The sequence below is a fragment of the Eschrichtius robustus genome, chromosome 17 (assembly GCF_028021215.1).
Source record: "Eschrichtius robustus isolate mEscRob2 chromosome 17, mEscRob2.pri, whole genome shotgun sequence".
Lineage (NCBI taxonomy): Eukaryota > Metazoa > Chordata > Mammalia > Artiodactyla > Eschrichtiidae > Eschrichtius > Eschrichtius robustus.
In genome coordinates this window covers 85,964,478-85,986,405 of record NC_090840.1, presented here as the reverse complement: position 1 = coordinate 85,986,405, position 21,928 = coordinate 85,964,478, and the positions used below count along the sequence as shown (strand labels likewise).

Genomic DNA, 21,928 nt, shown 5'->3' with positions numbered 1-21,928 from the left:
CCTCTAGTCTGTCTGTCTGTCCACCCGCCGGCACAACCAACGCCCACCCCTTCTGCTCCTCCAAATGTGGGGCCCCGGTGCGGGGACCACGAACTCCCACGTCGCCCCGACTGTGCACTGCCTCACAGCGGGAGGAACTGATTGGGCCCGCTGGCCGGGGTACCCCAGCTGGGGCTCCCGGCCGGCCCCCTCCCCTGCACGGCGCACGCCCAGAGCCCTGATGCGGACGCGTGCACGTTCGCGGACCCGGCGCCCTGGGGCGCAGCGGCCACCGAACCTTGGTGCCGGAGAAGAGGCGGAAGTGCCCCAGGCGCGCCTCCTGGCACTGGCTGGGGCTGTACTCGGGCCGGTCGGTCGGCGACAGGTTCCTCTCCCGCTCCAGCAGCCCGAGGCCCAGCAGCTCCTGCGCCAGGCCCAGCTGCACCGCCTCCAGCTGCCTCTGCGCCGCCGAGAACAGGTCCACTTCACGCAGGTCGGACACCCGCGGCTTCCCGAACCTGCGGGGAAGGCGGGGGGCGGGGGCGGGGGCGGGGAGGGCCGGGGCGCCCCGCCTTCCGCCAGCCTCACCCGAGCGCCCCCAGCAGCGCCAGCCTGATCCTCTCCGGCCTCAGGTGGTCTGGGTTCACGGTGTCCACATAGTTGGTGTCCTGGTAGCGCAGGAAGGTGGCCGCCTGGCCCGAAGGGTCGATGACAAGAGGCCACCTGGGGGTGGCCGCTAGGTCACCGCCGTCGGCCCGAAGCCTCGGCTCACCCTTCGCCCCTCGCCGGCCGGGACCAATGACCTGCCGTCAGCGCGGATGCGATCACCCACGTCCTTCAACAGCACGTCGTGGAGCTCGGTGACCTGACACTTCAGCCCGGGCGCCTCCTCCTCCCCTGTGGGGATGTAAGTGGGGGGCCAACCGGAGGGCTCGGCGCCCGATCCGCCTCCCCGGGCCCCTCTGGCCCCCAGCCCGAGCCCCGCCCACCCTCCTGGGCCCGCCCCCCGCACTCCAGCCTGGCCAGGGCCGGGCTCTCCTCCGCCTTTTGGGACTCCTACCGGAGCCTGTCCACTCGGGCCTCCGCGTCCTTGACGGCCTGGAGGAGGGGCCCTACGCTCCGCTCAGGGCAAGGCCGGACCCCCACCCCGGCCTGCCGGGCGCAGCCGGGACCCCTAAGGAAGGGGCTGGGAGGGGGGCCGCCCCGCCCCCGCCACGCGGCTGCGGGAAGGTGACACCCCGGGTTTGGGAGTCTGGGCCGAGGGGGAGTAGCCAGCCTGCCAGGGGGAGTAGCCAACCTGCCGACTCGAGGGGCGCCTCCCTCCTCCCACCGGCTCCTTCCGGGGGGCTGGCTGCACACGTGTTGGTGACACTTGCTGCTCCTTGGGCAGCTGTTGCACTTTGAGGTTCATGCTGGGGTGGGGGGAGGCGGGTCAGAGGAGCTCCTGGCCGCCTCCCCCCACCCCCACCCCCCTCTTCAGCACCACTTGGCCTCCGCCCCCCTGTGCTGCTTGGTCTCCTGGCCCCGGCGCTGCCGCTGGGCCTCCATGTTCTGGAGCATGGCATCTGTGAGGCTCGGGTCCCAGCACTGCAGCATGCTGACCACCGCGTCCAGCGAGGCCACCTAGCGACAGAGGACAGTGGTCAAAAGCCCAGGGTGTGTTCTGTGTCCTGCCTGACCTGGGGAGATGCTGTTACACTCCCACTTCAGAGAAAAGGACACCGACTCACAGAAATGTGGCCCTCACAGCTGGCCGGGGATGAGCCCCGAAGCGCTGACCATCATGGTGCCGCGCCCCCCAAAGCCAAGCCCCCGAGGTCCTTGCAGTCCCCCTGCCAAGACCACACAGGCCTCCACCTTCCTCTTCTGCCCTCCTCCCTCCACACCCCTGCCACCGGCCCCCGGGGCTCCCTGCTTGTGTCCACTGCATGCAGGTCCCTGGCTGCAGTTCCCTGCCTTCGCGGTCTCCCTACAGACCTCAATCTGCAGGACACAGCCCTTGGGGCCACACTTATCCCAAATCTCACCACTCCTGCTCCTCTGAAGTCCCCCCACCCCGGAGTGATAAAGGGGCCACAGGAAGCAGGGTTCTCAGCAGGGAGGGATAGGTGTTCTCCAATATTTTATTTCTTGACTCAGGAGGTTAATCCAGGAGTATTTCCTTTGTCATTTAATCGAGCCACACAACTTTGATTTGTACAATGTTCAGTATGTGGTTTGTATTTTAGAAAGGAAAGTTCAAAGATGTGTAAAATCAAGGATGAGAGAGGAATGGATGGATGGAGCAGATAAATGAATGGAAGAGTGAACATAGGAATGGGTCCATGAATTATTAACTTAAGGAACTGTGAATACCTACTTAAAAGAATAACAGCTACCATTTATTGAGCACTGTGTGCCAGGAATTGTGCTAAAGAATTCCATTCATTGTCTCATTCGTCTTCAAAATATAGGAACTGTTATTAGCCCCATTTATGAATATATGGAAGCTGATATTCAAATAAGTTTAAAAACCTGCCAAAGGTTAGTTTGCAAGTAGAAGAACTGGAATAAATGGAAAACTAAATGAGTGAACACATAAAATAATAATGTAATGGGTGAATTTATGAATGAGTTAATGAATGGACAAATAATGAGTAGATGAATAAGTTGATGAATGAATTAAATGATAAAAGAATGAAGGATTCTTGGATTAATTGAATGAATGGAAGAAATATGAATTGATACATGAAAAATTAATAGATTAAGGGATTTAATGGATGAATAACTTAGATAAGTAGATGGTTGGTTGAGCAAATGGATAGATGAATTGATGGGTGAGTTCAATCATTCACAACTTTTGAGTGCCTTTCATGTGACAACCAAAATGTATGACATTGGAGAATACAACTGTGGAGTGAACTAACATAGTCCCTGCTTTCTCGAAATTTTTTCTCAAGTAAACAGCATGAAATGTGTGTATGAATGCACAGATGAAGAGATGTGTGAATTAACAGTAGTTAAATAAATGAATACATGAGGATGACTTAAGATGGTAGTAAGGCTAAAGTGGATACAGTAATGAGGGGATAGACTGGCAAGTTTATCAATAAATGATTCATAAGTTAATGAGAAAATGTGTGAACTGATGAAACATTAAGTCAAGTACTGGGAAAAAAGATTGTATTCAATGGATAAACTTGTGAAAACAATGATAGATGGGTAGATGAACGATAAAGGGATGATGGAGGGAGGGACAGATAATGATTGATAGTTATTTAATTCTTCTACATCATTACTGATTTTTCTGTCTACTTGTTTCACCAATTATTGAGATAGGGATGTTGAAATCTGCTACTATCATTGTGGGGTTAGTTCTCTTTGTAGTTCTATCAGTTTTTGCTTCATGTATTTGGAAGCTCTGTTAGTAGCTGCAAAAACATTTAGGATTCTTACGTCCTCTTGATGAAATGATCCCTTTGTCCTTATGAAATGATTCTTTTATTCTCAGTAATATTCTTTGTTCTGAAGTCTACTTTTTCAGATGTTAATATAGTCATTTCAGCTTTCTTATATTTAGTATTATACTGGCGTATTTGTTCTATCCTTTTAATTTTCACCTATCTGTATCTATTTTATTTATTTTTTTACTTTTTGGCCACATTGCACGGCACGTGGGATCTTAGTTCTCCGACCAGGGATCGAACCCATGCCCCCTGCAGTGGAAGCACAGAGTCTTAACTGCTGGACCGCCAGGGAAGTCCCATACTTTAAGTTTGTTTCTTATAGGCAGAATATAGTTGGATTTTTAAAAAATTTATCTTTATTTTTTTTTGGCTGCGTCGGGTCTTAGTTGCAGCACGCAGGATCTTTCATTGAGGCACGTGGGATCTTTTTCGTTGTGGTGCGTGGGCTCTTTGCTGCAGCACTCGGGCTTCCCTCTAGTTGTGGCCTGCAGGTTTTCTCTCTCTAGTTGTGGCATGCAGGCTCCAAGGTGCATGGGCTCTGTAGTTTGCGGCTCTGCGGGCCCTCTTGTTGAGGCGTGCGGGCTTAGTTGCCCTGCGGCCCGTGGGATCTTAGTTCCCCAACCAGGGATGGAACCTGCGTCCCCTGCACTGGAAGGTGGATTCTTTACCACTGGACCACCGAGTAAGTCCCTATAGTTGGACTTTTTAAATCCGAATGACAATCTCTGCCTTTTAATTGGGGTGTTTAGACCATCTACATTTAATGAGATTATTGATATAGTTGAGTTAAAAATTACCCTTTGCTATTGTTTTCTACTGGTTCCATCTGTTCTTTTTTTCTTTTTTCTTTTTTTTAATATTTATTTATTTATTTATTTGGCTGTGCCAGGTCTTAGTTGCAGCACGTGGGATCTTCGTTGCCACGTTCGGGATCTCTGTTGTGGCATGCAGGATCTTTAGTTGCAGCATGCAGGATCTTTAGTTGCAGCATGCAGGATCTTTAGTTGCGGCATGTGGGATCTTTTAGCTGTGGCATGCAGGATCTAGTTCCCTGACCACGGATCAATCTGGGGCCCCCTGCACTGGGAGCGTGGAGTCTTAACCACTGGACCACCAGGGAAGTCCCTGTTCTTTATTTTCCTTTTCTTCTTTTTTTGCCTCCTTTCTGATTGCATATTTTTTAGAATTCCATTGTATCTCCTTTATTATCTTATTAACTGTAACTGTTGATATTTAGTGCTTACTTTAGGGTTTACAGTACATATACACCTATAACTTATTACAATCTACTTTCAGATGATATTGTACCACTTCACATATAGTATAAGAACCTTCCATAGTATATTTCCATTTCCCCCTGCCAACCTTTATAATATTTTTGTCAAACATTTGAGCCAAACAACTATAATTTGTGCAGTTTTCAGTATGTGTATCTACGTGTGTTATAAAATCCCATGACATATTGCCATTATTTTTGTTTCTTCAATTACCTTTTCAATAAATTTAAGTAATAAGTCCCTATCTCATATATTTACCTAGGTAGTTACCCTTTCTAGTGGTCCTCACCTCTTTTGAGTGGATCCATATTTACATCTGGCATCCCTTTCCTTCTATCGGTAGGGCTTCCATTAACATTTCTTATAGTGTGAGTCTGCTGGTGATTGATTCAGCTTTTGTATGTCTGGAAAGGTATGTCTTTATTTTGCCTTCAGTTATGAAAGATATATGCACTGGGTATAGAACTCAAGGCTGACAAGATTTTTTTCCCCCTTCAGTACCATTAAAGGTGCTCTCCACTGTCTCCTCACTTGCATTGTTTCCAACAGGAAATCTGCCATAATCCTTATCTTTGTTCTTCTGTCTGTAACATGTCTTTTTTTCCTCTGGCTGCTCTTAAGATTTTCTCTTTATCACTGGCTTTGAGAAATTTTATCAAATTGTGCCTTAGCCTGATTTTTCTTCCTGCTTCTTGCTGAAATTTGATGTTTGTTGAGATTTTGGGAATGTGGTTTATACTTTTCATCAAATTTGGAAACCTTAAGGTTATTATTTCTTCAAATATATATTTTTTTCTGTTTCCTTTTTTAAAAAAATAAATTTATTTATTTTCAGCTGCATTGGGTCTTCATTGCGGTGCACGGGCTTCTCATTGCGGTGGTTTCTCTTGCTGCGGAGCACGGGCTCTAGGCGCACAGGCTTCAGTAGTTGTGGTGCATGGGCTCAGTAGTTGTGGTTCACAGGCTCTAGAGCGCAGGCTCAGTAGTTGTGGTGCATAGGCTCGGTTGTTCCACGGCATGTGGGATCTTCCCGGACCAGAGCTCGAACCCGTGTCCCCTGCATTGGCAGGCAGATTCTTAACCACAGCACCACCAGGGAAGTCCGTCCTTTCTTTCTTCTCTCCTTTGGAGACTCCAATTACATATATATGAGGCCTCTTGAAATTGTCCCACAGCTCGTTGATCCTCTTTTCGTTTGGAGGAATTCCTTTTTCTCTGTGTAGTTTTATTTGGAGTAGTTTCTATTGTTTAGCCTTCAAATTCACTAATCTTTACCTCTGTTCTGTCTAATCTGACATTAATCCCATCCATAGTTTTTTGTTTGTTTTTCGTCTCAGACACTGTCATTTTTACCTCTAGAATTTAAGTTTTTTATACCTTCCATGTCTCTATTCAATTTTTCAAGCATCTGGAATACAGTTATAATAGCTGTTTAAATGTCTTTTATGCTAATTCTAATATCCACATCAGTTCTGGGTTTGTCTTGATTGGTTGAGTTTCTCGTTATGGTCATATTTGTATACATCTTTGTATGTCTGGTAATATTTAATTGGATGCCAGACAATGTACATTTTGCCTTGTTAGGAGCTGTATATTTTGTATCTCTATATGTATTCTTGAATTTTGTTTTGGGATACAGTTAAATTACTTGGAAAGTTTTATCCTTTGGGTCTTGCTTTAAGGTGAGGCTGTACCAGAGCGGCATTTACTCTAGGACTAATTATTCCTCTGAGGCAAGGTCCTTCTAAGTGCCCTACCCAGTGCCACATGGATTGTGAGGTTTCCTGCTTGGGCTGGTGGGAAAAGGCTAGGCACTGCTTCCTTCCCTCCTGACAGATGGCTCTGTCCCCAACCTTGAGACATTCTGTCACACACATGAGCCATTGAGTACTCACCTGAATCCCCAAAGGGGTCCCTACACACCTCTGGAATGCTCTTTATCTTTTTTTTTTTTTTTTAATTTTATTGGAGTATAGTTGATTTACAATGTTGTGTTAGTTTTATGTGTATAGCAAAGTACATCAGTTACACATATACATATAACCACTCTTTTCTAGATTCTTTTTCCATATAGTCCATTACAGAGTATTCAGTAGAGTTCCCTGTGCTATACAGCAGGTCCTTATTAGTTATCTATTTTATATATAGTAGTGTGTATATGTCCATCCCAATCTCCCACTTTATTCCTCCCCCCATTTCCCCGCTGGTAACCATAAGAAGTTCGTTGAATACATCTGTGACTCTATTTCTGTTTTGTAAATAAGTTCATTTGTACTATTTTTTTAGATTCCACATATAAGCGATATCATATATTTGTCTTTCTCTGTCTGACTTACTTCACTCTGTGACAATCTCTAGGTCCATCCATGTTGCTGCAAATGGCATTATTTCTGAAACGGTTTCCCTTTGCAGCTCTATTCTCTCTGGCACTTGCAGTCTGACTGCCTTGGAATCCCTGGACTCTGAACCCTGTCTCCTTAACTCAGGGAATTGACCAGGCTCTGCCTGGATTCCCCCTTCCTGCACCACAGCCTGGAAGTGCTCTCAAGGTGGTTAGCTGGGCAATCAAAGGGCTCACGTAGTTTATTTCCAGCCTCTTGGGGATCACTGATTATTCCCTGATGCCCAGTGTCTTGAAAACCATTGTTTCATGTATTCTGTCTGGGTTTTGTTGTCGTATTTCAGGTGGAAGGATAAATCAGGTTGCATTTACTCCACCCTAGAAGCAGAAATCTCTGTTCATTTTTTTTCAACCTTCTTTCTGTGTTTCATTTTGGGTAATTTCTATTTCTATGTCTTCTAATTAACTAATTTTTCTTTCAATGTCTAATCAGCCATTAATCACATCCAGTGTGTTTTTCACCTCCAACACTGCAGTTTTCAGAAGTTTAGGAGTATGTACAAAAAAATAGAGACAGATGGATGTAGAGGTGTGCTGTGTGAGATACAGCTGTAAGTTTTAATGCCCTTGTCCACTTATTCTGTGATCTGTGTCATTTCTGAGTCAGTTTTGATTGATTTTGCTCTTCACTATGGGTTATATTTTCCTGTTTCCTTGCATGACTGGTAATTTTATTAAACTTTTATTTGCAAACAATTACAGATTTACAGGAATTTGCACGTACCCTTAACAAGTTTTCCCCAATGATGGCATCTTATACAACTATAGTGCAATATACAAAGCAGGATATGGACATAGTACAATCCACAGACCCCACTTACTTTGTTTCAGCAATTTTACATGTATCCCTTTGTATGTCTACAGTTACATGCAGTTTTATCGTATGTGTAGATTTGTGTACCCGCCACCACAGTCAAGACGCGACCTGTTCCATCACCACAACGCTCCTCTGTGTCACCACTTCTAGTCACATCACCTCTCTCCCCTTTCCTTCCCTGCCCCTATTCCCACCCCGCAAAGCACTGATCTGGCCTCCGTCTCCATAATTTCATCGTTTTGAAAATGTTATGTGAATGGAATCAGACAGTATGTAACCCTGTGAGATGCGCTTTTTCACTTGGCAAAAGGCCCTTGAGACCCGTCCAGGTGTTGCTGTATCACTAGTTCCTTCCTTCTCACAGCTGAGGAGTGTTCTGAGGTGTGGACTGGCCTGAGTTGGCTTAACCTTTCACCTACTGAAGAACATCCAGGCTGCTTCCAGTTTGGGGCTGTTACAAGCAGAGCTGCTGTGAACATGCGTGTGCACACTTTCATGTGGACACAGTCCTCATTTTGCTGGAACAGAATGCCCAGCAGTGTGTGCTGAGTCCCATGGGAAATGTATGTGCAGTTTCTTAAGACACAGCCCCACTGTGTTCCAGGGCAGCTGCACCCCTTTACGTTCCCACGAGCACTGGGTGAGATCTGGCTTCTCTGCACCCTGTGCCATCCCCAGTGGTTTCCATTTCAGCATTTCTACCAGGTGTGATGGTGTTGAACAGCTTGTGTTTATTGGCATCATTATATCCTCTTCAGTGAAATTTCTCTCCATGCCCTTTGCTCACTTTATAACTGGATCGTATCACTTACCATTGAGTTTTGAGAGTTGTTTGTATATTATAAATATGGGTCCTCTGTCAGATATGTGGTCTGCAAGGATTTTCTCCCTCTCTGTGGCTTGTCTTTTCATCCTGTTAACAGGGGCTTCAGCAGAGCAAAAGTTTTACATTTTTAGGAAGTTCAATTTGTTGGGTTTCTTTTTTTTTCTTTTATCGATTGATTGTGCTTTTTGTCTAAGAACCCTTTACCAAGCCATAGGTCCCAAAGATTTTCTCCTGTGTTCTTCTAAAGGTTTTACAGTTTACATTTTGCATTTAAATCCTAATCCATTTTGAGTTCGTTTTTTATAGGGTGTGAGGTTTAGGTGAAGGTTCATTCCTTCGCCTGTGGACGTCCAATTGCTCCAGCACCAGACTGTCCCTCCTGCAGCCAGTGGCCTCCCGCCCCCACCGCCCCGCCACCAGTGTGCTGTCCTCTCAGTGCCCCCTGCCCCCTGCCCCACCCTCAGGCACCGGCGGGCTGGACATCCTCCTCAGCACCCCTCAGAAGGCCGCCTGCATGCTTCTCCAGCCTTCATGCCCCGTGCCCACCGCCCGGGCCTGCCCCAACACGACCCGCGGAGAGGTGGGCCTCCCTGTGCCCCGTCCTCGCTCCAGCCCCTCTGAGGCCATGGCCAGGCCCTTTGGTCCTCCTAGCCTCACATTTTGCTCCTTTGAGGAGGAAGCAGGAGGAGTTTGAAGCCAAAGGCTCTGCTGGTCTTTTAAAACTTGCCCTGTTGCTTATTAAAGAGGAGAAGCCAAGAAGAGCAGAGGGGATGCCTTCCAGGACAAGGGGGCAGCACCCTGAGGAGGCAGCTGGGGGTGAAGGTGGCGCCCGGGACACGGGGTCCCCAGGTGGCAAAGGCCCTGGCACCCCACAGGTGGAAGCAGGGGCTCAGCAGCAGACCCGGGCCAGTCCCACATGTTCCAGCCAACACCTCGGCTCTACAGGCTGGGGTGGAAGGACACACGGCTGAGATGGGCGAGGGCCTGAGATTCCAGCCAGACTCATTTAAAGAAATTAAGGCCGTGGCATTAGGTGATCCAGCTTCACGGCTGCTCCCACAGGCCCTGGGTCAGCCTCATCTGACCTGGCCTCCTGCGCCGGGGAGAAGGCCAAGCGCCCGTGTCCCCAGCCTGGCCCAGGACCTGGGAAAAGGCCCCTTGACATCGTTCCCAGGCGCCACGGAGGAGCTGCCAGGCCGAGCCGCCTTGCAGGGTCATGGCTCCGAGCCCCAGGGCTCAATTTTCTCAGAGACGTGGAAATTCTGAGTGAGGGGCCAGGGGGGCGGGCCTAGTGCTGCCCTCAATGCTCCAGAGCTCCCGCGCTGGCTCCCGAGGAGCCAGTCTGTTTCTCCACCTCCCATGGTAACACTGCTTCCAAGGTGGGCTGAGGGTCCAGGGACGTGAGTAGAACCCCGGCCACAGGAGGCCCCCAGAAACCGGGAGCTGTGGTCTTGATCGCGTGTGCCCGGTAAGGCTCATAGCGAGGACTTCGGGAAGGGAAGGGCCTGCAAAGGCCTTGCAGGTGGTTCTGGGTCGTGGAAGGTTCGGGACCAGCCGGGGCGGGGCCCCCAGGCTCCTGACAGCTTTGGGGGTGAGGGAGCAAGCGCCCCGGGGGCTTCTGCCCACGCCCGCGCACCTGCTCGGGGATGCTTCCGTCGTCCGCATACACCCGGGGGTCAGCTCCGAGCTTCAGAAGCACCTCCACGGCTTCCAGGTGGCCCCGAAGGCCGCTCGGTACAGCGGCGTCCGGCCGAAGGCGCCCTGCTGGACGCGCTCACTGAGCACGGCCCGCCCGGGCGAGGCGCGGCCCCCAGTCCTCGCCCGGCGCCCACCTTGCTGTTGCGACTGGCGCCCTGCTCGGCTAGCAGCTGGATGGCCAGGGACTGCCCGCCCGCCGCCGCTGTCCTCGAAGTCCACCAGGGCCAGGTGCCGCTGCAGCCGCCGCGCCGCCCGCGCCGCGTCGCAGCTCACGCCCTCGCGGTTCAGCAGCGCGTCCACCTGCGTCGGGCGGCAGTCAGCGGCGCCGCGAGCTCAGGGCCCGCCGCCCCGCCGCCCCGCCGCCCACCTCCCGCAGGATCGCCTGGATCTCGCCCAGGTTCCCGTCGAAGGCCGCCTCCAGCAGGCGCGCCCCGCGCTGCCGCTCCTCCTGCCGCCGCCGCTCGGCCGCCGCCGCTTCTTCCCACTGCCGCCGGGCCGCCGCCTGCTCCCGCCGCAACAGGGCCACGAAGGCCTAAGGGCGGCCCAATGCGGTCACCGCCCCAGCCCTGAGCCCCCAGCCCCGGTCCAGACCCGGGAGCCCTGCAGTTCCCGCCCCCGAGCCCTCCTTCCCCGCCCCCAGCCCTGCGTCCCCCCGCCCTAACCCTGCGTCCCCGCCCCCAGCTCTGCGTCCCCGCCCCCAGCCCTGCGTCCCCCCGCCCTAACCCTGCGTCCCCGCCCCCAGCTCTGCGTCCCCGCCCCCAGCCCTGCGTCCCCGCCCCCAAACCTGCAGTTCCCGCCCCCGAGCCCTGCAGTTTCCGCCCCCCAGCCCTGAGTCCCCGCCCCCAACCCTGCAGTTCCCGCCCCCGAACCCTCCTTCCCCGCCCCCAGCCCTGCGTCCCCGCCCCCAGCCTTGCGTCCCCCACAGCGCTGCGTCCGCCCCCCCCGCCCTAGCCCTGCGTCCCCGCCCACAACCCTGCGTCCCCGCCCACAGCCCTGCAGTTTCCGCCCCCGAGCCCTGCAGTTTCCGCCCCCCAGCCCTCCTTCCTCGCCCCCAGCCCTGAGTCCCCGCCCCCAACTCTGCAGTTTCCGCCCCCGAGTCCTCCTTCCCCGCCCCCAGCCCTGCGTCCCCGCCCCCAGCCTTGCGTCCCCCCCAGCGCTGCGTCCCCCCCGCGCCCCGCCCTAGCCCTGCGTCCCCGCCCCCAGCCCTGCAGTCCTGACCCCACTCCGACACCCACCCCCGTAGACCTCACCTCCCTCTGCAGCTTCTCCATCAGCTCCAGGTAGTCCTGGTGGTCCTGATCACGTGGGCCTGCTCCTTTCTCGCCAGGAGCTCCGGGAAGGCTCACTGGATGGTGGTGGCTGCTTGGTCCTCCGCGGTTGGCCCTGCTAGTGGGGAGAGGGCTTATGGATCACAGTGCTCCCCTCCACGCTGCGGTCCACGCGGCTGCAGGACCAACACCAGGTGTGCCCGAGCTCCAGGTTAACAAGGCGAGCGGAGCAGGCGCACTCCCTCCTGACCTGACGAAAGGATCAAAAATGTTCTAAAATCCACAAACACGACTAAACCAGAGTAATCCACCGGCGGAGAGCAAGTGAGGAGGTACAAGGAGTGGCAGCCGAGAGCGGAGAGAGGAGCTGGGTCTTGGCACAAAGTCTCCTGCCCTTCCCCACCCCAGATACAGCTGGGACCCTGCGAATACCTTCTGAGCTCCCAGCCTGGGAAGATGGTCTGGAGAGGTTGGTGGGAAACCCGAGGAAGTCTGAGAAAAAAGGCTTCTGGCAGAGAAGCCCCTTGTGGATCCCCACAAGACCCCTTCCCTCTGAAAGCCAGAAGGACCTCTTCCGAATTCAGGCACCCGCATCCATAGGCGGGGCTGACTGGGCTGAAGTGGGGGTGTCTCAACGCACAAGCCCACTGGAACTCAGAATAGGGGGCCCAAGGCCCCTGAGAGCTGTGATCCACTGGCGGCACACGCGGCCTCGCCCCAGCAGCGCCCTTGGCTACAGGGAGGGTCCGAACGCCTGCCCTAGGAGAGACGTCCACACCCACCTGCCACTCTCTGCCCATGTGATGAGGCGACCAGTTAGCCTCTCTGGGCCTCAGTGTCCCTTTCTCTAAAATGGGGTGATGGTAGCTACACCCCACAGGGATTTCCAACACTCCAATAATAGAACACTGTGAGTCCTGAAAGTAACTGCTCAACCTATGTTTCCGTAATTGAGACTCCAAGCAGAGGAGAGCCAGACCCAGTGGCCATGCTCACCGTGAAAGAACTGGCAGGCGAGAAGGTGCAGACATGCCATAGGGAAGGGATGACACGGCTTTCAGAAGACGCTGGAAGAAAACAAGCAGAAAAGCCAGCTGTCCAAAAGCACCGCAAGCTAGGGAGGAACTTAATAAAAACAGAAATTCAATAGAACAAGGGATCAAAGACAAGATGGGAAAAACAGAATGAGGAGGTAAAAGAGTCATCACAGAAAAGAAGACAAATGGAAAACAATACTCAGTTCTGCAGACCAACAACTAAAGCAGGACCAGCTGAAAATAGAGCCGATGTGGTGTAGAGTGGAGCTCGGGGCAGGAGAGAAGCGTTTGGGAGGGTCACAGTGAATGCTAGCAAGGAGATGGAAACCGGAAGGAGGAGACACAGATGATGACGATAAAACGTGACAATAATTAGTGTCTCTAGAATGCGGAGACTAGTGATGCGGAAAGTATTTAGAGATAAAATACAAAAAAATTTTCCTGAAATGAATCTTAAGACAAAAGGGACAAAGAATATACCAGGAAACAAAACAACTGGCAGGTTGTTTTTAAGGTTGCTGACTCTTAAAAAAAAAAAAAAAGTTTTTGGGATTTCCCTGGTGGTCCAGTGGTTAAGACTCTGTGCTCCCAATGCAAGGGGCCCGGGTTCAATCCCTGGTCAGGGAACTAGATCCGGCATGCCACAACTAAGAACCCGCTTGCCACAACTAAAAAAGATCCCACGTGCGGAAACGAAGATCTCACATGCAGCAATGAAGACCCCGCGTGCTGCAGCTAAGACTCGGCACAGCCAAATAAATAAATAAATATTATATATATATATATATATATAAAGTTACTCGAGGACCCAAGCAGAAAAGAAATCAAACTACGCTCTCCTAGGACTTTTTTTTTGATAAATTTATTTATTTATATATTGGCTGTGTGGGGTCTTTGTTGCTGCGCGCGGGCTTTCTCTAGTTGTGGCGAGCAGGGGCTACTCTTCGTTGTGGCATGTGGGCTTCTCATTGTGGTGGCTTCTCTTATTGTGGAGCACGGACTCTAGGCATGTGGGCTTCAGTAGTTGTGGCACGCAGGCTCAGTAGTTGTGCCTCGCGGGCTCTAGAGCGCAGGCTCAATAGTTGTGGCGCACGGGCTTAGTTGCTCCGTGGCATGTGGGATCTTCCTGGACCAGGGCTGGAACCTGTGTCCCCTGCATTGGCAGGTGGATTCTTAACAACTGCACCACCAGGGTAGTCCCTCTCCTAGGACTTTTTATAGCAGCATCAAATGTAGAAGTCGATGAATCGGTATTCACAGAATTCCAAAGGGAAAAGAGTAGCTCCAGAAGTTCCTGCACGTGGTTCTGCTTCTGCCATGTCAATGAAGGAGGTTAGGACCAGTCTTCCCAATGACAGCAATAGAAAAGACGGACAGAATGAATATGCTGTAAAACGTGTCTGAAGGCACTGCAAAGACGAAGGAGGTGAGCTCAGGGCAGGAGAGTGCAGGAGTGGCCCCAGACCAGCAGACAGGCTTCCCCTGGCAGCAGCCACCAGCACCAGAAGCACAGCGCCAGGGGGAGGGCAGGGGTACAATGTGAGCAGGGCTTCTGCAGGTCTCAGCAACAAGGGGACAAAATCTGTATTCCAGAGCACTGGGTAAGGGCTTAGGGTTGCCAGGTTTAGCTAATAAAAATACAGAACATAATCCTGAGGACATACAGTAAGAAAGGATTTATTGTTTATCTGAAATTCAAATTTAAATGAGTGTCCTGTATTTTATCTGGCAATTCTATTGAGTAAGAATCCTGAAGAACTCCATCCTTTGGGAAATAAAGCAACCCTCGTGGGAACGGAATCCTCAGCTTCAAATCACTCAAGCCCCTGACTAGATTAAGGTAATCTGAGTTGCCTCTAGCCTTGGTGCCTACCAGAAACTAAATAAGTCTCCTCTGGAGGAAGATGTCATTGTCCAGGACTTTAGCATACCTCCAACATTTTTAATAGGCAATGTATAGCAACCAAAAAATATCAGGCTAATGAGGAACCAAGATATGAGTGAAAAACAAGAAAAATGATGAACAATAGAAACAGACCCAGATGCAGCCAATAATGGAGTTCTTGGACATAGACTTTAAAATAATTATGAGCGATATATTCAAGGAATTAAAAGACAAGACTGAAAAGTTTGGGCAGAGAACTGGAAACAATAATAAAGAACCAAATGGAAATTCTAGAATGTAAAAATACAAAACATAAATTGAGAGTTCAATGGCTAAGTTTAACAGCATAATAGACATAGCTGGAAATAGAATTAGTAACCTGGAATACAGTACAAATGAAAATATCCAGATTAAAGACAGAGAGACAAAAGGAAAGGTCTGACGCCGATGTCATGGGAGTTGCAGGCATGAGGGAAAGAGAGGATGGTAGCAACGTTCAAAGAGAATTTTTCAGAACAAACAAGAGATCAAGTCAGAGCTTTGATACGCATGAAGAATCCCAAGCAGGATGAGTACAAAAACAAGCAAGCACACACAAACACCAGAGCACACCATAGTATAATTGCCAAAACCTAATGAAATGAGAACAATCTTCTTTACCCCTTCAAAGGGGTAAAAAAACAGTTTTTAATGCAGAACAAACACACCTTTGGACAAACAAAACTTTAGGAGGATTCAGTAGCAGCAGACCAACAATGAAGAGAAAGACAAAAGAGAAAGAAAAAAGGCAGACGAGACAAAGCCAAATGGGACATGGAGGTGCAGGTAGGGAGGGTGCATTGGAAAGAATACACATAAGAGTTGTGCAGAACAGTAGCACCAACATCACAGATATATGAGAGCTAAAACACACACAAAATAATAGCATATCTATTGGAAGAGGGTAAGTGTAGTTAAAAGGGCTAAGATTCTTGCATTGTCAGAAAAGTAGAGAGTTATAGTATAGTAGACTTGAGAATTCGAAGATATGTTGTAAACTCTAGGGTAACTACTAAAGATTAGTAAGAGAACGTTGTGGCAGACACACACTAAGGTAATGCCCTGTGGCTTATGCCCTGTGTGAGCCCTCTCCTTGAGTGTGGGTAGAATCTGTGAAGTAGCTTTAATCAGGCAAAGGTGATAGGCTGTCACTCCCATGGTTATGTTACATTCTGGAAGATTCCATCTTAGCAACTGACTCTCCTGCTGGTCTTAAAGAAGCAAATGGCTGTGTTGAGAGCTGGCTGCAGAGGGGCCATGTTATGGGGAGCTGTGGGCGGCCTCCAGGCCTGCAGAGCACCTCCAGCCAATGGCCAGAGAGGAGCCAGGACCCAGTCCTCCAAGTAGACAGATACTGCCAACAACCCAAATGAACTTGGAGGTGGAGTCTTCCCCACTCAAGCCTCCAGTGAGACCACAGCCCCAGCTGACACCTCGACTGCAGCCTGTGAGGTCCTGAGGGGCACCAGGTGGGTCACCCTTAGATGCCCGACCCACGGAAACAGTGAGATAGTAAATATGTGTTGTTTTAAGGTGCTAAGTTTGTGGTAATTTGTTATGCAGCACAGAAAATACAAATTTATACCTAACTGCTAAGAGTAGAAAAAATTGGAATAATAAAACATTTTAACAGATTAAAAGAAGGCCAAGAAGGAGAGTAAAAAGGGACACCAAGTAAATTGAAAATTATGAAGTAAACACTAAGATGAGATTTAAACACACATATGTAATTGATTACATTACATGTATTGGGTTGGCCAAAAAGTTTGTTCTGGTTCAATATCTGCAAAGCAATCAATGTGCTACACCACATTAACAAATTGAAGAATAAAGATCATATGCTCATCTCAATAATGCAGAAAAAGCTTTTGACAAAATTCAACATACATTTATGACAAAAACTCTCCACAAAGTGGGTATAGAGGGAAGATACCTCGACATAATAAAGGCCATATATGATAAGCCCACATCATACTCAATGGTGAAAAATTGAAAGTGTTTCCTCTAAGATCAGGATCAAGACAAGGATGCCCACTCTCACCACTTCTATTTAACATAGTTTTGGAAGTCCTAGCCACGGTAATCAGATAAGAAAAAGAAATAAAAGGAATCTAAATTGGAAAGGAAGAACTATCACTATTTGCAGATGACATGGTAATGTATGACTTTAGGATAGAAAATCCTAAAGATGCCACCAGAAAACTACTAGAGCTCATCATTGAATTCAGTAAAGTTGCAGGATATGAAATCAATATACAGAAACCCGTTGCATTTCTATACATTAACAATGAACTACTGGAAAAAGAAATTAAGGAAACAATCCCATTTACCATTGCATCAAAAATAATAAAATACCTAGGAATAAACTTACTAAGGAATTAAAAGAACTGTACTAGGAAAACGATAAGAAACTGATAAAAAAAAAATTGAAGATGACACAAACAGATGGAAAGAGATACTGTGTTCCTGAATTGGAAGAACTGAAATTATTAAAATGACCATACTACCCAAAGCAATCTGTAGATTCAATGTAATGCCTATCAAAATACCATGGATATTTTTCACCAAACTAGAACAAATAATTTTAAAATTTGTATGGAAACACAAAAGACCCCAAATAGCCAAAGCAATCTTGAGAAAGAAGAACAAAATTGGAAGAATCACACTCCCTGACTTCAGACTATACTACAAAGCTACAGGAATCAAAACAGTATGGTACTGACACAAAAACAGAAGTGGAGATCAATGGAACAGGATAGAAAGCCCAGAAATAAACCCATGCACCTGCAGTTAATTAATCTATGACGAAGGAGGCAAGAATATACAATGGAGACAAGACAGTTTCTTTAATAAGTGGTGTGGGAAAACTGGACAGCTACATGTAAAACAATGAAATTAGAACATTCTCTAACACCATCTACAAAAATAAACTCAAATGGATTAAAGACCTAAATGTAAGACCGGATACCATAAAACTCCTAGAGGAAAACATAAGCAGAACACTCTTTGACATAAATCACAGCAATATCTTTTTTGAATCTGTCTCCTAAAGCAAAGGAAATAAAAGCAAAAATAAATAAATGGGACCTAATTAGACTTAGAAGCTTTTGCACAGCAAAGGAAACCATCAACAAAACAAAAAAACAGCTTACAGAATGGGAGAAAGTATTTGCTAATGATATGACCAATAAGGGGTTAATATCCAAAATATAATAAACAGGTCATACAACATCAAAAAAATTTTAAAATGGGCAGAGAACCTGAATAGACATTTTTCCAAAGAAGATATACAGATAGCCAAGAGGCACATGAAAAGATGCACACTATTGTTAATCATCAGAGAAATGCAAATTAAAACCACAATGAGATATCACCTCACACCTGTCAGAATGGCTATCATCAAAAAGACCACAAATAACAAATGTTGGTGAGCATGTGGAGAAAAGGGAACCCTGGTCCACTGTTAGTGGGAATGTAAGTTGGTGCAGCCACTGTGGAAAACATTATGGCAGTTTCTCAAATAACTAAAAGCAGAACTACCACATGACCCAGCAATTTCACTCCTGGGTATATATCTGAAAAAAATGAAAACACTAATTGGAAAAGATACATGCACCCCTATTTTCAGAGAAGCATTATTTACGATTGCCAAGATATGGAAACAACCTAAGTGTCTATCAACAGATGAATGGATAAAGAAGATGTTCATCTATATATATAACAATGGAACAATACTTAGCCATTAAAAAAGAATGAAACTTCATCATTTACCACAAAAAGGTTGGACATGTCCAGTATTATGCTTAGTGAAATAAATCAGAGAGAGAAAGACAAATGCTCTATGTTATCACTCATATTCAGGATCAAAAAAAATAAAACAAAGAAATGAATATAGCAAAACAGAAACAGATGAACAGATATAGAGAACTAGTAGTTACCAGTGGGGAGAGGGAAGGGGAGGAACAAGATAGGAGTAGGGAATTAAGAGGTAAAAACTACTGTGTATAAAATAAATAAGCTACAAGGCTATATTGTACAACACAGGGAATACGGTCAACATTTCATAACTATAAATGTTTTATGGAACTTCCCTGGTGGTGCAGAGGTTAAGAATCCGCCTGCCAATGAAGGGGACACGGGTTCCAGCCCTGGTCCAGGAAGATCCCACATGCCGCGGACCAACTAAGCCCGTGTGCCACAACTACTGAGCCTGCGCTCTAGAGCCCGCAAGCCACAACTACTGAGCCCACGTGCCACAACTACCGAGCCTGCTCGCCTAGAGCCCGTGCTCCGCAACAAGAGAAGCGACCGCAATGAGAAGCCTGCGCACCGCAACGAAGAGTAGCTCCCACTCACCGCAACTAAAGAAAGCCCGTGCGCAGCAACAAAGAGCCAACACAGCCAAAAATAAAAATAATTAATTAATTAAAATAAATCAATAAATAAAAATAAATGTTTTATAATCTATAAAAATTGTGAATCACTGTTATACACTTGAAAGTAATATAAATATTGTAAATCAACTATACCTCAATTAATTTTTTAATTAATTAAATTTTTTAATTTAAAAATAAATAAAATAAAAATGCAAAACTATGTACCTCCTACAAATGTTATTTATTTATTTATTGCCATGCCCCACGGCATGTGGGATCTTAGTTCCCTGACCAGGGATCAAACCCAGGCCCCCAGCAGTGGAGGCGGGGAGTCTTAACCACTGGACCACCAGGGAAGTCCCCCTCCTTGCAAAATTTAAAGTTGACATCTAAGATTTTTCATAATAAGTTTAAATAGTTGCAAAAGATCAAATTTGTGGTATATGATAAAAATTTAAAATAAAACTCTTACTTTGTCAATGGATTACATATACCATAACCATTTCATACCCCTCATCACCCTTTTTAAAATATACACAAGCAACTTCTTTTATAATTAGAAATGGCACCTAGTGACTTTCTCCTTGAAATTTTATATCTATCCCACTTTCTTCAAAGATTTATATCCTAATATATTTCATGCCTTTTACTGATAATCCTGTAATATTTCCTATAATATATAGTCATAATAAATTCTTTTGAAATTCAGTTTTAAAGTTTTCCCCGTAAGTACAAGGCTCTACATTAAAAAAAAAAAAAATTCTCCTGTACTGAGTTGTCATTACTGTTAGTGTTAGCACACAATTGTTCAAAATGACTAATATATTACAAAATTTGGCTGTGTAATCATTGAACATAAAGAATGAAAGCTGTGCAGGAAAGGCATACTGTAGTGAAACGGGTGGGATTTGTATCCGACGCACCTAGCAGCCCGGCCGCCCCCTCGCTCCTGCCTGCGCCCCTCTGCGCCCCCTTCCTGCTCCCTGACTCCCCGCTTGGCGCGGACACCTGTCAATCACGCTCGGACTGCTGAGCCCACGTGGCTCCGGACAGCTCCCATGGCCGTGAGGTCCACCTGCCCTCTGGCTCTGCGCGACCCCACCTCTGCGCTCTGCTTGTGCGCCCACCGCCCCTTCACCGTCAGGCACCTGCCCTTCTGGACCATGCCCGGACGGCTCAGGAGAGGTCAGGCCCCCGGCGACCCGTCCTCTCTGCCCGCTCGGAGGTCAGAACAGCCGGGTGAAGTCCCAGCAGCCCGGGCTGCGCTGAGCTGACCGCCCTTCAGAGCACGTTCCCAGCCCCCACGGGCTCCCCGACAAGCTTCTGGATTCTGATCTCCCCAACAGCTTCTCTTTCTTCCCGTGGTAAAGGAGATGGCTGTTTCTGAAAGGGTCCCTGTACCTCTGTGTCCCCTTCTTGGTTTTTTTAGACTTCCAACAGCTGTTCAGCCAACTTTCATATTAAAATCCGTCTTTTAAATTTCGTTAGTCTCTTGTTTTCCTGACTGCACTCTGACAGGTACCAGAAGGTGCCAGGAAACAGACCCTAAGAGGTACTAGCATGCAATCTACTCAGTCATGTTTTTGTCCTTGACCTGGCACCGAGCTCCCTACCAATGGGAAATGAGATGCCCGTAATCCAGGCGAGAAGTGGTAGGTGTCACAGCAAACCAAATTCGCACCTGCATCCTTCCGGGAGGGAGCCCACAACCCACCCCGGTGTGAACAGATCTGCCTCCCAGCCTCCCAAAGGGCCCTGTCCACTTACTAGAGTGACCATGCCCTGGAGGAAGGGCAACAGCCAGACTTCTCAGGGACTAACCTCCGGTTCTGAATCAATTCCAGGGGCCCCCAAACACCACTGTGGTCCACTAGTCAAAGTGGGGACTTACCATGCACAGGAGAAAATGGAATTTGGCTCCAAGTTCACATTGTATTGGTCCTGGTAGTTCTGCAGACCCACCCTATGGTTGTTTCCCCGGTTCCTAAATGTGTAAGTAAAAGATACATTGTCAGATGCCCTCTGGAGAGGCCCACGTAACAAGACCGAAAGCCAGCAAGAAACTGAGTCCCTCATCCAAGGTCCCCAAGGGAGCGAACCCTTCCCCAGTCGAGCCCCGAGGTGAGACCACAGCCCCAGCCAACGCCTGGTAGCAGCCTGTGAGACACTGAACAGAGGGCCCCGCTGAGCTGTGCCTGGATTCCTGACCCACAGAGACCACGCGGTAACACAACAGCCACTAAATCCGTGATCTGTGAAGCAGCGCTAGGTAACTGACACTGGTGCTCCCCCAGCCGAAGGACTTGCAAGGAGCCAGCAGGCAGAGCGGAAGCGGCTTCTCTCGCTGTTACGTCTAATGACCCACTGAAGGTATTTTTGTTTCCTCTCTCCATGACTCTGAGGTCTGCTGGTTGAGAAGTCTTAGTTCCCAGGATAGGAACACTTCCACCAGGTGACATGAGGATGGTTTGAATTGAACACTGAGACCTCTGCCTGACCACTAAATTAGCAAAGAAGGGAGTCACTGCGCTGACTGGGGTAATAGATTCTGACTACGCAGGAAGGTCAGTTCACTGCCCCTCACGCGGGTAAGGAGGACTGTCTGGAACCCAAGGTATTCCCTGGGGAGCCTGTCACTCACACATCTGATAGTAGACGTCAACGCAAAACTAAACCCACTGAAAACGAACAAACAAATAAGCACCTATGACGATTCAAATCCTTCAGGTAAAGAGCCCAGACCAGCAGGTGTCCTAGCTGAGGGCAAAGGGCACATGGAATGGGCAGTGGAGGGAGGGAGCCCATGGTCAGTTACGGAGATGAGAACAGCAGTGGCTGTGTCTGTTTGTTCCATGTATTTGTATATATTGACTAATTTC

General features: G+C 48.3%; 1 protein-coding gene across 1 annotated transcript; it reads right to left on the bottom strand.

Moving 5' to 3' along the window:
* Positions 1 to 3: 3 nt before the first annotated feature.
* Positions 4 to 20,214, bottom strand: IQANK1 (IQ motif and ankyrin repeat containing 1). Its single transcript, XM_068525499.1, is given in 16 exon segments — positions 4 to 194; positions 247 to 497; positions 568 to 702; positions 783 to 876; positions 969 to 1,153; positions 1,332 to 1,391; positions 1,448 to 1,602; positions 10,383 to 10,468; positions 10,471 to 10,507; positions 10,579 to 10,648; positions 10,650 to 10,744; positions 10,812 to 10,976; positions 11,695 to 11,750; positions 11,753 to 11,827; positions 19,973 to 20,057; positions 20,152 to 20,214. Coding segments are annotated over 16 exon segments (1,803 nt in total).
* Between the last annotated feature and the right edge of the window lie 1,714 nt (positions 20,215 to 21,928).